The sequence below is a fragment of the Chiloscyllium punctatum genome, chromosome 5, assembly GCF_047496795.1.
Source record: "Chiloscyllium punctatum isolate Juve2018m chromosome 5, sChiPun1.3, whole genome shotgun sequence".
Lineage (NCBI taxonomy): Eukaryota > Metazoa > Chordata > Chondrichthyes > Orectolobiformes > Hemiscylliidae > Chiloscyllium > Chiloscyllium punctatum.
The window spans coordinates 145,234,734-145,254,110 of NC_092743.1; the positions used below are offsets into that span (position 1 = coordinate 145,234,734).

General features: G+C 38.3%; 1 protein-coding gene across 5 annotated transcripts in view; it reads left to right on the plus strand.

Moving 5' to 3' along the window:
- The window catches only part of tox (thymocyte selection-associated high mobility group box), a 549,408-nt gene extending 532,423 nt beyond the window's left edge, over positions 1-16,985 (plus strand). For 4 of the 5 annotated variants that reach the window (XM_072571585.1, XM_072571583.1, XM_072571587.1 and 1 more), the window contains 4 exons: positions 2,476-2,556; positions 3,288-3,683; positions 10,323-10,468; positions 15,906-16,985. In XM_072571585.1, the coding sequence (XP_072427686.1) occupies positions 2,476-2,556; positions 3,288-3,683; positions 10,323-10,468; positions 15,906-15,942 (660 nt within the window). In that variant the 3' untranslated portion in view covers positions 15,943-16,985. The remainder of the gene's footprint in view (positions 1-2,475; positions 2,557-3,287; positions 3,684-10,322; positions 10,469-15,905) is intronic. The other variant, XM_072571584.1, reaches the window with a different exon arrangement.
- Positions 16,986-19,377: the final 2,392 nt, after the last annotated feature.

The window sequence follows — 19,377 nt, forward strand, 5'->3', positions numbered from 1 at the left end:
GTGAGAAGGTGGTGCTTGGGCAACTGAGCATCTCCAAAATCTCTACCAGCTGGGTAATATAAAATCCAGTTCCAGAGCTTTGTAATGGCTTCTCCCTTGTATTAGAGTTATTAGATATCAAGGCCAGCATATCCTTCATCTTTTTGCTGAGTTTCTGTACTTGTTTGTGGCAGTTTAATGATTTTTGCATTTGGATCCCCTCTCTGACGTCTTTTTGGCTGTTTCTAGATTTTCATTATTTAGAAAGTGCCCTGTTCTATCCATTTGAGGTTCTCATGTCTGCCTACACTGGAATCTATTTACCACAATTTTGCCTTTTCATTCAATACGTAAATACTGGTTTGTTATTCAATGTTTTCATGTACACTGCTTACAGTGCCACTTATCTTGGTGTCAACAGCAGGTTTGGTTATGTGACTTTCAATCTCATCATCTGAGTCATTAATAAATCCCATAAAGACAGGCCTGAGCACAGATCCTTGTGGAATCACATTCTGCCAATCGGTGTACATGTCCATTACTTCACCTGTCCAGTTCATATTGTTCAATCCGTTTCTTTCCAGGTCTGTAATTTACATTGAGTTGCCTGAGTTTCACCTTCAGTTAGTAGTCTCTTACAAGAAGCATTATCAATACTTGCTGGAAGTCCATTTAAGTAAATGTATAGATACCCAACCATCTGTTACTGAGTCACTTTTTTTCAAAGGTTTCAGCCAGTTTTGTCTGGTTAAAGGTTAACACACTGAAATATTAACTCAATTCCCTCCCCCCCAAGTGAAAACTGACCCATTGAGTATTTCCAGGAGGTTCTTGATCCTGTATTTATTCTAAAGTATTTCACCTTGTTGTGGCTGAGCAGCTCTTTGGGTCTTGGTGGCTGCTGTCCAGAGCTCGGCTCTACGGTTTTCTGGATGACATTCTGCGAGGGGCCGGCCCCATACCAGGGGGATCATTTCTAAGTTAATGGCCACTCCATTAGGTTGCAGCTGACTTGGAAAGACCTGGGCCTATCCAGAGGCAAGGATCAGCCAGGAATGTCAACTTCACTATCACTTCAACTGAGATTTTAATATAGCAACTCCCTTGCAGGTGCATATTGAAGAAAACTTGATGTGCCTTACCAAGTTTGCATCCTGAAACTCATCCAAAAATCAAAGATTTTAAAATGCATGTAGAATTCTTCAACTTATCTTCTTTTAGCCCCAGATTGACAGAAAACACAGATCAGGTTTCGGTATTTACAAGAATATTTACAAGAATAATTATTTATTGAAAATAAACAGTTTTGACCTATTGGTAAACAACTATGAACCATCAACATATTACTTTCCTAGTTAAAACTCAAAAACACACGCACACACACCCACATACACACTCTCAATCTTCCTTCTGCAGATACTTCCTCTTGTTTGAAAGAGGCACAGGGTGACTGGTTCCCACTTATCAATTTAAAAAATCACACAACACCAGATTATAGTCCAACAGGTTCATTTGGAATTACAAGTGTTTGGACCGCTACTGCTTTGTCAGGTAGCTAGTGGGGCAGGATCATAGGACACAGATTTATAGTAAAAGATCAAAGTGTTGTATAACTGATGAGATCCCACTTATAAAAGGCAATTATCATATAAATCACTGATTGCAGCAACTGATGAGAGGAAGAAACTGACTAAAACTATCTTCAGGATTAAGATTTTTTTAACTGCAGAGCAAAAATCAGCTCCTTCTCTTCCAGGTGTCCAATGGTTCTGACTATCTTGTTCGCACCCTAAAGTGTTCAGTCATCTGAAAGTCAATCACCTAGTTGTTGAGGATTCTGTTATTGATAACTGATCATTATTCTAGAGACTAATGAGCAAATTGTTGACATTCCAAAGATCATTCAACCATAGGCTCCAGCTCAACTGTCACTAGGCTTCTACTACTACAGGACCAAGCAGCTGTGTAAACAATACTTACAATGAGTGTGAAGTTAGTTATTTTTAAAAAGTGCAGCAATCCTTAGTTTTTAAAGCAGTTCTATTCCCTTTTTAGCCCACAATCAGAGATACAAAAAACATTGTCTTTCCAAATTAATTCCCCAGTTTCTGTAAAAGGGATTTATTTAATGACAAGAGTAATCATTATTTAAAATGGAACCAAGCCATTGAAAAAGTATTCTGATAAAAACAATAAAATTGCTTTTCAGCTGTTACTTTCTTTCAAATTATGCCAATGCTCATAAAGATATTTACCATTGGAATAGTAAGGCTTTGAAGGTAATTTCTTCTTTCACATTTTTGAGAAAGGAAGAGTCAAGTAAAGAATATGTTTTGAATTGATGCAGTTGGTTTCAAAGGCCTCAGTTAAAATTATGTTTTTGTTGATCTATCTTAACATTATTAGGATATCCTGCTTGATGGATCATTTTGTGAAATTGCAGCTGTAACCAGCTAATGCTGTCACTTACAAATAATGTGTTACACTGTTTTATAGGTGTACAAAAAGAAGACTGAAGCTGCAAAAAAAGAATATCTCAAACAGTTGGCAGCTTACAGAGCCAGCCTGGTTTCCAAGGTAACCATCCATGTCATCAAAGTTTTCAACATTTTTCTGTCAAATGTCTTCCTCCCTCAATTTAAAAAGGTCTGAGATGAGGAGAAATTCTTTACTCAGAGGGTTGTTTTAAAACTTTTGGAATTCTCTACAACAGAGGCCAGACCTGCTGAGTTTCTCCAGCATTTTCTGATTTTATTTCAGATTTCCAGCTGTGCTTTGATTTGCCTTTTGCAACATTAGCACAATTTTCAGTTTATAATGATGTATTATCATGAATTCTAGTGTTAATATGTTTATAGTAAATACTGTCTTCAGATTATTTCTGCATCTGTTTGGTGCATTCATATTTGGTAAATATGGCTTTAACTCTACATACAATAACGAGTATGATTGACAGAACTCTTGGTTTTGTATAATGTTGTTATTTCACATATTTGCAAAAAAAAATGCTTTTGACATGGAAATTGAGCATAGTATGAATATTATTTTATGTATTCTGATTACTTTACTTCAGTGATATGTACAGACATAACAGAATAAAAGCATAGCATGGAGTGATAAGAATTCTATACATCAATCTATTGTACATTTAATGCAATTTCTTTAAATAAACCATCTGTGTAGTTCTACCAATTAAAATGTCAATTGAAGAATACAATAATTATGTAAGAAAATCACTGCTGAATGTTGCAGTCAGTAAGTCCATTATAATCACTAATAGTTATCTATCCTGGTGATCTTCTCTACAGAGCTACAATGACCCAATTGAGACAAAAACATCCCAGGCTTCTCAGATGATGAATTCAAAGCAGCCAGTGTTTTCTGGTCACTCACAGGCTCCATCTCCAATGTTCCTTGGTTCAGGTGCCTACCATCAACAGCCTGGTATGAACCCTCATATATCCACCATGCATCCTAATCTGTCTCGGAGTATTGCCCCCAAGCCCAACGGTCAGATGCCAGTGACTGTTTCTATTGCAAATATGACCGTCTCCCCACGTCCATCTCTTCAGATCAGCCCACCTCTGCACCAACTATCCATGCAACAGCACCAGCTACACCAGCAGCAGAATACTGTTCTCTCTCAGCAAATAGGAAACCACCAACTATCCATGCAGGTTCAGCACTCGCCAACAATGCAGCAGGTTAGTACAAATATAAAACTAGTAAAAAACAATTAAGCAATGTATTTAGAGTTTAACTGACTATAGTGTTACCTTAATCCATGTCAGAGTGCTGAAAGAACTCTCAACAACCAGGCCGTTCTGCTTTAGATTACTTACTTACAGTGTGGAAACAGGCCCTTTGGCCCAACAAGTCCACACCGCCCCGCTGAAATGCAACCCACCCATACCCCTACATCTACCCCTTACCTAACACTATGGGCAATTTAGCATGGCCAATTTAATGAGTAAAAACTCTGGGCTTTAGCCACTGAACTGATATCGCACTTGTTCTGGATAATTTTCCCAAGCTTGAAGACAGTTAGATGGGTGACCATACCTGGGTACTGTACACTAAGAGTGTTGAGAGAGTAAAGAGAGTAATCCAGCTATAAGAAAACGTCAATCATTCTTCCAAATGGAGCACTGAAAAACATAATTTATTGGGATGTTAATATCTTTCCAGCTGAAAAGAAGTTTCCAAGGAATAAATCATAGTCACTATTGAACAGAAGAAGGCTATTGAGTGCTGGCTCTCTGTAGAAAGGTGCAGTCAATCCCCTTTTCCAATGCCCTCCATACTTATTTCCTTCAAGTAACCACCCTGTTTCACTTTCAAAACATTCATCAAGACGGGGAATTCCAGGTCAGGACAGTTCGCTCTTATATCTACCCTGCCCAAAGCTTCAAATCTGTGTCTCTTAGTCTTGATGCATCAGCTAATGGGAACAGAATTTCTTTTGTCTTCCTTATCCAAATCTGTCATAATCTGATAGTCAATCTCCTTTGCACCAAGAGAGCAGCCCCAGCTTCTACAACTTAACCTTTTCGCGAAAAACCCTCATTCTTGGAACCATTCTGGTAAATCCCCTGTGCACTTCTCTCAAATCCTCACATTCTTTGTTCAGTTTGTTGACCAGACTAAATGTAATACCCCAACTGCGCCCTAATCAGAGCTTTAAAATAGTTCAATAAATCTTTCTTTTGTAGTGCATGCCCTGATTTCAGATCCTATGTGCTTTGGTAATTATTCACAATATCTTCTGCCAGCTTCAACGATCAATACACATGCATCCTCAGGTTTCTTTGGTCCTATACACTATTTAAAACTGTGCCATTAATTCTTTATTACCTTTCCGTATCTGTTCCACTGACATTTCTCTACATAAACTTTCATCTGCCTCTTGTCTGCCAATTCTACTTATCTCTCTCGGTCTTCTTATGATCGACTCATTGTTTGCCATTTCTCCAAAGTTCTTCTAACTATTTACTACGACTTTTCTGTCCTTCAGCCACTTTCTTATCCAAGCTGACACTGACCCTTTATTCTGTGAGCTCAGATATTGCTTTATTGCTTGTTAAGTGGCATTTTGTCACAGCTTTCTTATACTCACTTCCAACAGCATCTATTGCTGTTGCTTCATCAACTCTATGAATCAAACACAATTTCCCTTTTACAAACCTATGTTGAATATCCTTAATCATCGTAAACCTCTCCAATTGTCTGTTAATATTTTTCTTAATTATTTTTCCTGAAATCATATCCACCAAGGATGGTAGGCTGACCACCTTGTAATTACCAAAATGCCTTTATAAATAGTTTTTAATCAACCTGTTCAGAGATGACACTTGAACCTAGACCTTCTGCCTCAGAGATAGGGATGTACCAATGTTGCACAAAACCCCTTAGATTTCCCTTTCTTAAATAGAGGTGTCACATTATCATTCTTCAATCATTTGGTACCTCCACATATGTCATGAAGAGAGGAAGATTAAAACAAGGCCTTTCCCTATTTTCACCCTAAGTTTCTTGAACCAATCATCTGGACCAAGTGATCTACCCACTCTCAGTGATGCCAACCTCCATCCAATCTATTAATTTTCACCTTATCCATTAGCTTCAGATTCTCCGCTTCTAGTAAGGCGTATCAAGGGAAAAAGGGAAACATTTCTTACGTATGGTCACTGCCTTTGCATATAATTTTCTTGATTACTAATTGACTGCTGGGACAGGGGCATTTAGATACTTCACCAAAACAGCCATTTTTCAGATGAAAGCATCGACAAGAAAAAGCAATAAAGTATTTAATGGTGGAAAGCATGAAGGTCCTGTCCTTGTGCTTCACTCACATATATACATATTCAATTATCTGACAATGGATAACAATCATGAACATTAATCCAAGTAAGGTTCTTCCCTAGCCCAGGCTTGCTGAGGCTGTTTGTAATTTCCTCACCAATAAATCTGATGCCTTCTGAACTTAATGGCATGGCACTTCATAAACAAAGTTCTTCATAAGAAGAAATCTACATTTCTAAATATTAAATCTCTGTGGAAAATTCAACTATGGGGGATTCATAGAATCCCTACAGTGTGGAAACAGGCCATCTAGTCCAACAAGTCCACACAGGCCCTCCGAAGAGTAACCCACCCTACCCTATTACTCTACGCGAAACCTTATCCTACACATCCCTGAACACTATGGGCAATTTAGCATGGCCAATTCACCTAACCTGCACATCTTTGGATTGTGTGAGGAAACTTGAGCACCCAGAGGAGACCCATACTGACACAGGGAGAATGTGCAAACTCCACACAGACAGTTGCCTGAGGCTGGAATCAAACCCAGGTCCCTGGCATTAACTGGAGATAGGCAGCAGTGCTAACCACTGAGCCACCATGCCGAGATTGTTGCAGTATTATTTTTGACTCTCGTCATTTTCAATCGCTATAATTACAGCTAGGTAAAAAAAACATGCTTTTCAACCTAGTCTTGTTGAATATGCTCAATTTAATATGATGCAACGTATTTAGTATGTGGCATTACTTTAAAGGTCATATATTATATCATTATGAAAGAATACTAGCTAAATTCTGAATTGCATATAGAAATCCTGTAGGGCTTGAGAATACTCCAGGTCTAAAAATATAAAATCACAAAGCTGGAATATTTGTTCAGATAACCAATCCTCCTTGTTATTCTGTTCACTGCTACAAAAAGAATCTCCAAAATGAAATCATTAATATCTGTCGACTTGCTGTATAACCTTGTGGAAAAATCTTTGTATGATATTACAAAGACAGATTTTCAATTTTCTCATGTAATAAACAGATGTGTGTGGATTTGGATGTAATTTCAAGGTTGTAAAAGAAAACAAAATCACATTGAGATTGATGAATAAATCAGCCACGAAGACAAAAAGCCCTGATGCCTGATGAAACCACCTCTTCAGATAGGCAGGAAATGAAATTAGCTCACAGTAAAGTGCAGAGATGAAGATCAGTGTACTGTTTTGCTGCAGGCTTCATAAGACTTAGCACAGCAGCAGAGCAAATTGCTAAGACTCAAAAATCTAATTACAGAGCAAATGCCCCCTCTGACATCAAATTAATCTCTATCAGAACCCCTTTTTGATTCCAGGCTAACACATGAAAATGAAATTTAAAATTCTAGGCATGGATACCACCAATCACAGAAAAACATCTGGTAATTGTTGCAGCTGTATCAAACTGTAAAATGTCCAGTATTGTGTAATTAGAAGTCTTTGCATTAATTTTTAAGCTCAATTTATCTTTCATCAGATTCATGAGTGGCTGATAGAGAACAGTCATTGCAGTTTTATTGGCACAGTATTCTAGTTCAGCTCTCTTAATCTGAAGAGAGTTTTTGAACACAGATACATCCATTTCATTTGTAATCTTATCCTAGGAGAAGTGGAAATGTGACTAAATTCAATAGCATAGTTTGAACCTTGAGAGACTTCAAAACAAAGCCTGAAAAGTATACAGACAAGCTATATCTTTTTAGTATAAATTGCATCCAACACAAGTTTCCGAAGTGAAGTTGGAACATCTTATTACCTCATATTACTAGCCTGGAGAGTTCAATGACCTCAGTGTATTTGCTTAAAACAAAATTTCCCCTAACAAATGCATTTTGTTTTGTATATGTATACATCTACTTGTAAGATATGTCGTTATATTTTTGAATACCCAGTGTTTCTGCATAAAGTAATGATGTCTTTCTGCATTCATTAACCTACTTTTTCTGGAACTGCCTGAGATTGTTTTTAGGATTTATTTTCTGTGAACTTCCTATAAAAGCTGTTAAACTGAATTTTTGGTTAGATGAGCCTCATGTAGATAAAAGAGAAGCAGATGGTGTCTTTGTAAGTGAAGGAAGGAGAGTAGTTTGGAGAACAATACATTAATAGATAGAGTTAAATAAAATACCCAGCCACCTGCTGCCTGCTCTTTCAGCCAGATCTAAATGTATGTTCCAGAGATTAACTCCCATTGCATTTATATTTATCAAGATTAAAATAGTATTGACAGCCAGAAAAAAACAATAAACACTTCAACTCATCCTTCCTTCTCTTTTAAACTTCAGTCAACTCAAGTTGTTTATTAAATTAAATGTCAAAACAAATGCATACATTTTCATATATTTAAAACTGCCAATACAAATATTCTATGCTGATAGATGTCAATTTAAGGAAATAACCATAAATATTATTTTTAGGCATTTCAGTAATCTACAACAACCTTGTTTACAGGATTGTTGTTAACTACTGCTCCAGGAATGTCAAAAATTTTAAAAGGTAGCCAAGTCTAGCAATAAAAATAGAAATTACTGGCAGAATTCAGCAGGTCTGGCAGCATCTGTGGCAAGAAAACAGAGTTAATTGTTCCAGTCCAGTGATGCTTCATCAGCACCGGACTCCAAACTTCAACTCTGTTTTCTCTCCACATACCTGCTGAGTTTTTCCAGTAATTTCTATTTTTGATTCAAGTTTTCAGCACCAGCAGGTCTTTGTTTTATTAAAGGTTTCTCTAAGCCTCTGCTTCCTCCTTCTTTAGAGTGCTTACCTGATACACAATTTGTGCTGTACTAGGAAGCAAGTCTCTATATCACGGCCTCTTCTATCTTGTTTACCTATCACGAGGACGTCTGAGAAAACAGCTTGGAATAGCTTATACCCTGACTTGCCCTTTCTTTTCTCTCCTTCAAGAAATGTCTGGTACCTGCTGAAATCAGGAACTGATCATTCATTGACATGAATGTGCATCTTACCTAATTGTGGCATAGAAATTTCACCGTCACTGCATTGCAAAATCTTTATATGCTGAATTGTTTCCATTAACCAGCTTTTCTCTTGTGAAAAGGCAACCTGGCAATAGCAGAATAATGTCACTAAATTGCATACTCCATTTTTATTTTGACCATGTTTAGACAGAATGCTGCCCCTCACATAAGGCTGAGGCTGTGTGGTCAGACAGTTTGTAGCATTGCACAGACGCTGCAGTACTACATTAGCAAGTGCAATATAATAATTACATTAAAGATTTAGGACACTTTGAAATAAATTAATTGCATTTCCCCAACCTGTTACTTAGATATTTCAGAGAATATGAGCTGACTGGAAGGGTTTGGAGAAGTGTTTTTGTATTTATAATATAGTTCACCAATGGAAATACATCAAAAAATCCACCTCCCCCTACACTTGACAAAATTAATCAAAAAATTGCAATCAATTCAACAGAAAGAAAAATACAATGAGGAAGTGAAGAATAAGATGATTTATAAAACTGAAAATTCCTGTAGCCTGCTGGTAGTAAAGTGTGGGTTTTGGTGAGGTCGGGCTGAAATGGAGCCAGAATTGGCTGTACTGTGTCAGTATCCACCAGAGATTGGAGGTGAAGTTAGGGGTAGAGACATTAATTACATTTGGAAACTGTTCTGATTGGAAAGTGACATTTGGGATTTGTATTATGAAAGTATTTACATATTTTTGAACAAGGCGTGCTCTGACAAGGTGCTGCCCTGCCCACCACAGAGCCCCACCCATCTGCCCCCGAGACAAGCTGTATCTTTAAATAATGTAAGTTGCTTCCTGGAGTATAGGAGCACCTTGATTCCAGAATGTGGGATAACATCAGAGAGCCACCCTTTTCTTGTATATCATTGTTATCTTTACAAACTGTGTGAGCAAACTTGTGTTATTAACTGTATCAGGGATCCAAAAGAGCAAATCGCCCATCTGCTGGATCAGTTTGTGGGTTCTCAAAGACTACAAGTTAACAAACATACCATTAATGTAAGATGTCAATGGATTTATTCATTATTACTCTTCTATTGCTAACAATTTTTTTTTGCTCTCAGTACTAATTTTGAATTTTTACATGTTTTGTCTTTACTAATATAAGTGAACTGCTTTTGGATGTTATCAAATATTTTCTCAGCAGCTATGGACAGGGGAATAGTACAGAACAGCAAATATAGTAAACCAATATGCTTGTAGTAGGATAGAATTTGACATTAAAGGTGCCCTTAAAAAAGTAATTGCACGGTGTAAATAGCAAGCCGTTTGAAGCTTCAAAGATCAACATTCATTCAGCAATTAGAGTGTCCTCCTGGTATTGTAAATACATTGTTAGTTAAAACACAAAATTGATCTTTTTGCTTCTCTTTTCCCTCCCCTCACCAATCCCATCAGAATGATTATTTGTCAACAGGAAGCTTTAGAGTATAAAAATCTCAGTGAATTCACTTTTGATCTTATTCTTTTCATTGTTTCATGATTGACAACCCTGAAAATCCTTGTTATTTTCTGCTTCAGGGGTTCTTACAGTCTGAGTTTCAGAACATAATGAACTCAACATCTACAGCTGCACCTGTTGCTACTCCGACAATGGACTGTATTCGCTCAGTTTGCCGGAACCCCCCACCCCAGAGTGTTGACTGGAATGAATACTGCAATAATGGGTTAGTGGTCAGGACTTGCACATCAAGCCAGGACCATGACTTCGCATTTTAAATGGAGTCAAAGGATTCTGATTTCATCCTTAAATAATATTTGTTGGTTGCATTAAAGGATAGGTAAAATATAGGAAGAATTATATTTTGAATTATATTATATAACTATATAATTAGAGTATATATTATATTGTAGAATTATAAGCATTTCATATTTTGAATACTTGTGCAACAAAATATTCAGTAGTTTTGAAACAATTAGGTTAACAGTGATTTATCTTGATACATTTACAAGGAAATAAAAAAGCATGTTAACATTGGGGTTTGCCAACCCTGCAGGATTTTCCTCAAACAACCAGGAATTAAATATTAAATTCCAGTTGAACAACCTCAGAGCAACATCGCAGAAGCAATTTTTTAAAGTTTTATTCAAACACTATTAATTATTAGTTACTAATGTATTGGAGACAGGAAAAAAAGCTTTCAGTTTTAGTGGGGGTGTTGAAGGTGGGGGAGGTGGGAGGTCATCAGGTGAAACCTGCAGAAATATGCCTAAACAGTTACACCTGTGTATGTGTGTCTGTGTGCGCATGTGTGTGTGTGTGTGCACGCGTGTGTGTGTCTGTGTCCCTACATATTATATCTGCTTACACTGCCTGCCAACTTCATACCTGCACATTTTAATGGCAACTGCCCATGTTTGATACCCTCATACCAGCATTACAAGCTTCCATTATAAAACCCAATAAAGTGTAGGAATTTATACTGGATTTATAAATTATGTTAATTTATAATTTATAATAGAGCTACAAAAATAAGGACAAAAAAATTGCTGGGCATTTCCTTGAGCGTTTCTTGATTATCTAATATAGATTCATTCAGAGGTTGGTTATGAATCTGGGGTATCTATTAATCTTCTCTCCGAAGTGATAGCAACTGATTGGGAAAAACCTTAAGGAATTTATAATCGCACAATTTTAAAATAAATACTGAATAAACTCCCCATATCCAAGCCCAATTGTCTGTGTCTTGTAACCCCCCTTTATCTGTAAATGACCTAATTATTATTCAAAATCACAGGAAAACAAGTCCACATAGTTAGGCACAGTCTTATACCCTGGTGGTGAATGATCTGGAACATGACACATCCTCATTCAAGGCCAGAGCAATGGAAGGAACATGCATGTCTATAATTGATGCTGAAATCAAGTTAATTATTTCCTCATTCACTAAAATCTCCTTTTCATAAGTAGTCCAACAAACTAAGAAAATGAAAACAATCTCTGCTTTGTTTGGGAAGCGGTGAGATTATTCTAGAGTGATAATACAAAATGGGCAATGGTAAATGGACAGCCTGATTTATATAACACCAACCAGGTGCAGGATACCAGCGCCTGAAATTTATTTTTGTTGCGCTCACCTTAGACCAATAAAACAAGTCTGATTTCTCTGCCTTAGGTAGGGGACCATTAACACTCTGCCCATTCTGTTGATTTTATAGAATGATAAAGATGCGAAACAGGATGAAAAGGGTAAATTAAACAATGAGAATAGCATCTTGAGGTTCACAATTATAATCTAAAAGAGGGCAAGTTAAAGATAGTCAGAAGACCGTCTACAGGCGGTAATTTGCAGATAGAATAGTCTCCCAGATAGACTCACTGGAAACACAAACCTGAGAATCATTCCAGAAACAATTGGATGTGACAGCAGAGGGACTGATGGCTCATCTTGGATGGATGAGCTGTGGTCTTGGTCATCCATAATCTTGTGATTAATAAATAGTGGTGTAGCTACCATTGCCTCCATACCATGAACAAATAATAAAAAATGTGAGGAATGTTTCTTACAGCATTTCCCAATGTTCCAGAGTGTTTGCTGAGCCAATGTAAATGAGTGATAAAAGTAGACAAATTAAATCAGAAAGAGAAAAACAAAAGAACAGCAATTGTTGTTGGATATTGGTGTAACTAAATATAAGGTTGATTTGCAAATATCTACACAATCCATTAGCAGCACTCAATAAAACTGGATACTATTTATGATCAATCATTGACATTTTCGTGCCAAGGAACAGTATTTTATGTCTTGCCTCTGTGGTAGATTTGGAAGCAGGAGGAGCATTAATCAGGTGGGGACCCTGCCACCTTATATAAGATGACAGAAAATCTCACAGTCAACCTTCCCACCTACTGCCAATAAATGGTAATTATGTCCTAAAGCCCTGATGTTAATCCAGCAGTGGGTGTGCCTGTTGCCACACTGGGAACATGGTCTGTAAACCTCCCAGGGTTTCTTGTGGTTTCCAGGGGATAGGCTCATTCTTTATGCAAAAGAATTGGGTGCCCAATCAAGGGACCTAGCATTATCCAAGCCCAACCACCTCCTGCCCTAGATACCAACACCACTTACTCCCATCCCCATGACTCTCTACCAACACCTGTTGCTTCCATCCCTGTGACTCCATACCACATAACTGCCCCCACCATCACTTAGCTCTGGCCTAGATCCAGAGTCTTCAGTGGATGTTGTTCTGGCAGGAGCCTCCACCAACTGGAGAAAGGAAGAACATTCACTTTTTCAAACATTACTCGCTAGGTGCCTGGAGACTTGAACTCCATAATGGTTCATCAATCACCTTTGAAATTCCAGTTAAATTCCCACAGAATTTCAGCTCCCTGGTTTTTAATGAATTGGAAAGTTCTGATAATAGCGTTATAGAGTCATAAAGCATGGAAACAGGCCCTTCGGCCTAACTCGTCCATGCCGACCAGGTTTCCTAAACTGAACTAATCCTACTTGCCTGCATTTGGCCCATGTCCCTCTAAACCTTTACCATTCATGTACCTGTGCAAATGTCTTCTAAATGGTAATTGTACTCACCTCTACCACTTCTTCTGGCAGCTTGTTCCATATACGTACCACCCTCTGAGTTAAAAAGTTTCCCCTCTCTCACCTTAAAGCTGTGCTGTCTAGTTTTGGATTTCCCTGCCAGGGGGAAAATACCTTGACTATTCACCTTATCCATGCCCCTCATGATGTTATAAACTTCTATAAGGTCACCCCTCAGCCTCCTAGAAAAATACATAATTGGTGCTGGAAATGGGATAGAGGGTATCAGTGGATGACAGAGGGGTGAAGGCTAGAGATAAGAAGAACTTTGAATTTTGCAAAATTCTTTATAAGGAACAACAATTATTTAGGACAAACCTACATCTGGATGTTCAAAATGTAGATCCATAATATGATAAATTTGGCATCATATGTGAAAAGGGAGACCAGTTTCTTGATTTTAAGTTTTGAACTTAAATAATCGAGATCCTAGACTGAATGTAAATATATTGTTTATGTTTTCATACATCTGGGTGCCATTGCTGAGCTGTTTGGTCATTTACAAGTCTCAGCAAGTGACAGTGATCTCCAGAAATATGTGCCACAGAACAAGTTACATTAGCTCCTGAATCAGTGAGTCCAAAACAGCCATCATCAAAAGACCACATCCACAGGATTCAAACAGTCTTGTGTTCAGCGATGAAAAATATTGCTTGGGGTTGTGAGACACAAAATTCACAATAAATTCTCCACCAAACAGCATAATGTCACAAAGTCCATGGAAGTTACTATGGTCTATTTGACGATTAGTCTCCAAATAAGTATAGGTGATTGTCTGTGTGGTTTAATGTGCTATTTGAACATTTCTGATGGGTTGTCTTATCTAATGTTGTATGTTTGACTCCATTAATGGAAGAAGTATAATTCAATTTTAAATAATTGTTCTAATCTTGTTTTTAATGAGAAGGGCAAAGTATTGTGTTTTGCTTTCTCTTCCTCATAATTTCATTGATATCAGTAGAATTGAGGGATTGTGTGACATTTTTCTTTATTGGATTATACTAATCAGCTGTAATTGTAAATGACCATTCATTAAAATTCAGATAAAGCACAGAACACCTTTTTATTGGTGTCAAGGGAGGGACAATAAATCTGACCCCGCAATGAAGCCCATATCCCATCAATGAATGAAATCAAAATCTTCAGATCAAACAGCAATTAAACCAAGAGTTGGTTTCAGAAATATGCCTCATGTAAGAACACAAGGAAAGGATTAGAAAGGACCAGTTGGCCTGTAGGAACATAATTGCCTGAGAAATCAAGTTGCTGCATTTTAAATAGCCTTTTATTTTGTTTTGTGGCAAACTATTTGTGACACTTGCAATTCAAAACATTCACAGGTAGATATTAGTGAATCAGCAAGAGTTAGTCAATTGTCAGAAACTAAGGAAGTATAACAGGAACTGTTTTATAACAAATCAATTGGCAATTTGCAGTTGTAGTCTCGCTAGATTACAAATGGACCAATGACAATAACAATATAATCTGATGCGTTCATAGCCCAAAACAGTAAGATAGATTATGTTATTATTGTTATGAGCAGTCAATTTTTGTAATGATAAATAGAACCATTCTAGTATGTCCCAAAGTAGCACTAAATAGGATGTTGTAATGAACCCACTGGACCTAAGTCTTAGGAACCAGATGAAGCAGCAAATCAGAAAAGGCAAGTTTCAACAGGGGGACAGACTGCAGTAAAAACAATTCAATGATGATCAAGAATTTAAAGATAGTCTTGCTTCTGTTTCAGCAAAAGCATATGATTTCATTTTGTTGTGATGGCACAAGACCAATAGCGAAGCAACTGACTTGCTTATGCAAATAACACAAAACTTGCAAGTTTGGTAACACTAAGGAGGAAACTGATAAACGTACAGAGATATATGAAGTGATTTGTTATGAAGAATAAGGAGGGACAGAGGGCTAGATTTTTGTGTTCTTGGTGTGTGACAGGAGTTGGGGAATTTCCAGAGTCAGTGTGCACTTCAGGAGAAAGTGCCTTAAAGGGTGTGATTTTTGTATCGGGGAGTGCAGTCTGCTGTAATGAGCACTGATCTGATGCACCAGAGCATAGAGTCACCCTTATGATGCCTTCACATGACAAGGAATATTATCAATAAACATATGACATTCAGCAAGTGTTTTTGAGCATATTAATTTGTATCTGAAACACCTTGCAAAGAACAAATTGTACTTATTTCTGACAAATATGCAAAATGTTGGAAAAACACACCTGGTTCACTAATATCCTTTAGGAAAGGAAACTGCCATCCTTACCCAGTCTGGCCTACATGTGTCTCCAGACCCACAGCTATGTGGTTGACTCTCAACTGCCCTCCAGGCAATTAGGGGTGGGCAATAAATGCTGCCCTAACCAGCGACACACACATCCCATGAATGAAATTTAAAAAGTATACACCGACATTGATACATATAGTATCAATGATAGTTGGCACCTGTTTAAACAAACACGAAAAGGCACATATAATTGTTGCATTTTATTTGCCTCCATTTATTTCTTGTAAAAATTAACAATTATCTTCTATTTCTTTAGAAGTTTGCAGAGGGATAAAGCACTCTACCTCACCTGAGGATATAGCGTTCTTTCCTATGATGACTGCAGGGAAGTCTTCAAATATGGATTGCACCAAGGCAGTTCTGTGACCTTTTAGACAACAAGTCGCTAAGCACTTAGATCTTTAAGCTTGCACTTAAACCTGTGGGATTGCCCAATTGACAAGACATTATTTTGCTTCTTTCCATCGAAGATTATTATTGGACAAATGTCCCTCTTCATTTCTGAAGAAAACCTGGATCATTTTGCTTACTGTTGGTTTTGCTGTGGAGTGCTGCTGTAGTGAACTGCCTTAGCAATTTTATGTCATACTAGGAACATAATCCTAGACCTTCCATCAGTTGTTAATAGTTAACCAGTGAAACCATTTGCTGATGGATAGAGCACTCATAGCAAGTTTGTAAATAGGGTCTGTGTTGCACTCTGTTAGAGTATAAAATGATAAAAAGGTTTTCCTAGTTAAAATGTAACTTTATACTGACGCTGTTCAGTGAGATTATATCATTTAAATGGGACCAGATTGGCAAGATTAGTATTTTTTGCTTAATTTGTAAGAAAATGGTTTCATAGTTATATATTTGCAAAATTGCTTCCAACAGTTTTATTAAGCAATCCCAAATTGTCTCATAGAATAGCATGAACAGTTTTTAAGTGTTTGAAAAAAACACATTTATTTTGTACTACATAGATGTTTTTGTATCTTCTATGGTGTAATGGGTAGTAATTATGTCACTCCATACTTTTGTGTAAAACAAAAACTGCCAAATGCTTCTCTGGTGTTTATTAGATACAGCTAAGTTATAACCTTGACATATGGCTATATATAATTGTTTCTTCATAATGTATGTCCATATTTAATCTTTTTTTAATGGAAACTGTTACGCCTATTTATGAAATAATAAATAGAGGTGTTTGTAAGTAATTTTGTAAGCATCAAAACCTATTTCAGGTGCCACTTAACTTTGCTGGCACAATAAGTCTCAAACTGTGTGATTATGCTTACCATTTTGATTTAGTTTCTTCTGTAATAATAAAATAAACAAATCTGGATTTCTTCTTTGCAGAAAAAAATGATCCGAGTGTTCCTGTTTTTATTTGTATTTGATCTTTTATAAATATATTTGCTTTTTGTTCTGAAAATATAAAATATTAGTTGCAAAATTTGACTAGCTCAGTGCTACAGGGATCAGTTGAGGAGAAAAATGGTGTCTTTGTCATGATTTCAAGGCATTAGTGTCAACATTTCATGTTTGAAATACTGGGAACATAGAGAGCAAGCAACTTCTGACTTGTGTCAGTGTCCAGTGCTGAAGAAACACATAGAAACATAGAAGGTAGGAGCAGGAGTAAGCTGTCAACTCCCTGAACCTGCTTTACCCGTCAATTTGATCATGGCTGATCATCAAGCTCAATTCTCTAATCAGTCCAAAGGTGTGCAGGTTAGGTGGATTATCCATGGCAAGTGGTGGTAGGGTTTGAGTGGGATGCTCTTCAGAGAGTCAGTGCAGACTTGATGGGCTGAATGGCATCCATCTGTACTGTAAGGATTCAATACCCTTCCCTGGATCCCTTTAGCCACAAAAGCTTTATCTATCACCTTCTTGAAAACACCTTACTTAATTTTCATCATCACTCCTCTAGGTAACAAACTCAGCTGAATATGTGTTCCATAGGATAAGGAGCCCCCAATGAGTGCTATTCAAAAGCATAATTTTTAAGAATATAGCAAGGCACTTGATAAGGTTCCCCATGGTAGGCTCATTCAGAAGGTCAGGAGGAATGGGATTCAGGGGAACTTAGCTGTCTGGATACAGAATTGGCTGGCCAACAGAAGACAGCGAGTGGTAGTAGAAGGAAAATATTCTTCCTGGAAGTCTGTGGTGAGTGGTGTTCTATAGGGCTTTGTCCTTGGGCCTCTACTGTTTGTAATTTTTATTAATGACTTGGATGAGGGGATTGAAGGATGGGTCAGCAAGTTTGCAGACGACACAAAGGTTGGAAGTGTCTTTGACAGTATAGAGGGCTGTTGTAGGCTGCAGCAGGACATTGACAGGATGCAGAGATGGGCTGAGGGGTGGCAGATGGAGTTCAACCTGGATAAATGCGAGGTGATGCATTTTGGAAGGTCGAATTTGAAAGCTGAGTACAGGATTAAGGATAGGATTCTTGGCAGTGTGGAGGAACAGAGGGATTAGATTAGATTAGATTACTTACAGTGTGGAAACAGGCCCTTCGGCCCAACAAGTCCACACCACCCCGCCGAAGCGTAACCCACCCATACCCCTACAACTACATCTACCCCTTACCTAACACTACAGGCAATTTAGCATGGCCAATTCACCTGGCCTGCACATCTTTGGACTGTGGGAGGAAACCGGAGCACCTGGAGGAAACCCACGCAGACACGGGGAGAACGTGCAAACTCCACACAGTCAGTCGCCTGAGGCGGGAATTGAACCCGGGTCTCTGGCGCTGTGAGGCAGCAGTGCTAATCACTGTGCCACCGTGCCGCCCACGGTGCACGGATCTTGGGGTGCAGGTACATAGATCCCTTAAAATGGCCACCCAAGTGGACAGGGTTTCTACCTCCTGCCCAAAATCCACAAACCTGACGGTCCCAGCCAACCCATTGTCCCAGCCTGCTCCTGCCCCACCGAACTCATCTCTACATACCTCGACATGGTCCTGTCCCCCTTAGTCCAAGAACTCCCACCTACGTTCGGGACACCACCCACACCCTCCACCTCCTCCATGATTTTTGCTTCCCCGGTCCCCAACGCCCTATCTTCACCATGGACATCCAGTCCCTGTACACCTCCATCCGCCATGAAGGGATGACCAATGAACCAATTATGTGAGGCAGAGAGATGAGTGCAAAACAAAATTGTGCTGTAGACAAACCAGATGATCGGAATAACAAATAGGTATAAGAGTCACACGACAAGGTTCGAACCAGAATAATAAGTAATTGAAAACTGTACAAGCTAATTAAGATAGGGAGATAATCACAAGTAATTAAGGTGATGATGTCAAAACAGGACAGTAAGGGAGAGTTTCAGATACAGGACAGTATGGTGAGGTTATATGTAGCCTGACATGAACCCAAGATCACAGTTGAGGCTGTCTACACTGGTACAGAACTTGGCCATCAGCTTCTGCTTGGTGATTCTGTGTTGTTGTGTATCTTGAAGGCCATCTTGGAGGACGCCTACCCAAAGATTGGAGGCTGAATGCCCTTGACCACTGAAGTATTCCCGACGTTTAGGGAACATTGCGGTCTGGTGATTGTTGTGCTGTGTCCATTCATCCATTGTCATAGTATCTGCATGGTCTCACCAATATACCATGCCTCGGGACATCCTTCCCTGCAGCTTATGAGATAGACACCATTGATGAGTATCTGGAATGTACGTGGTGGGTGGTGTTCCCATGTGTGATGGCAGTATACATG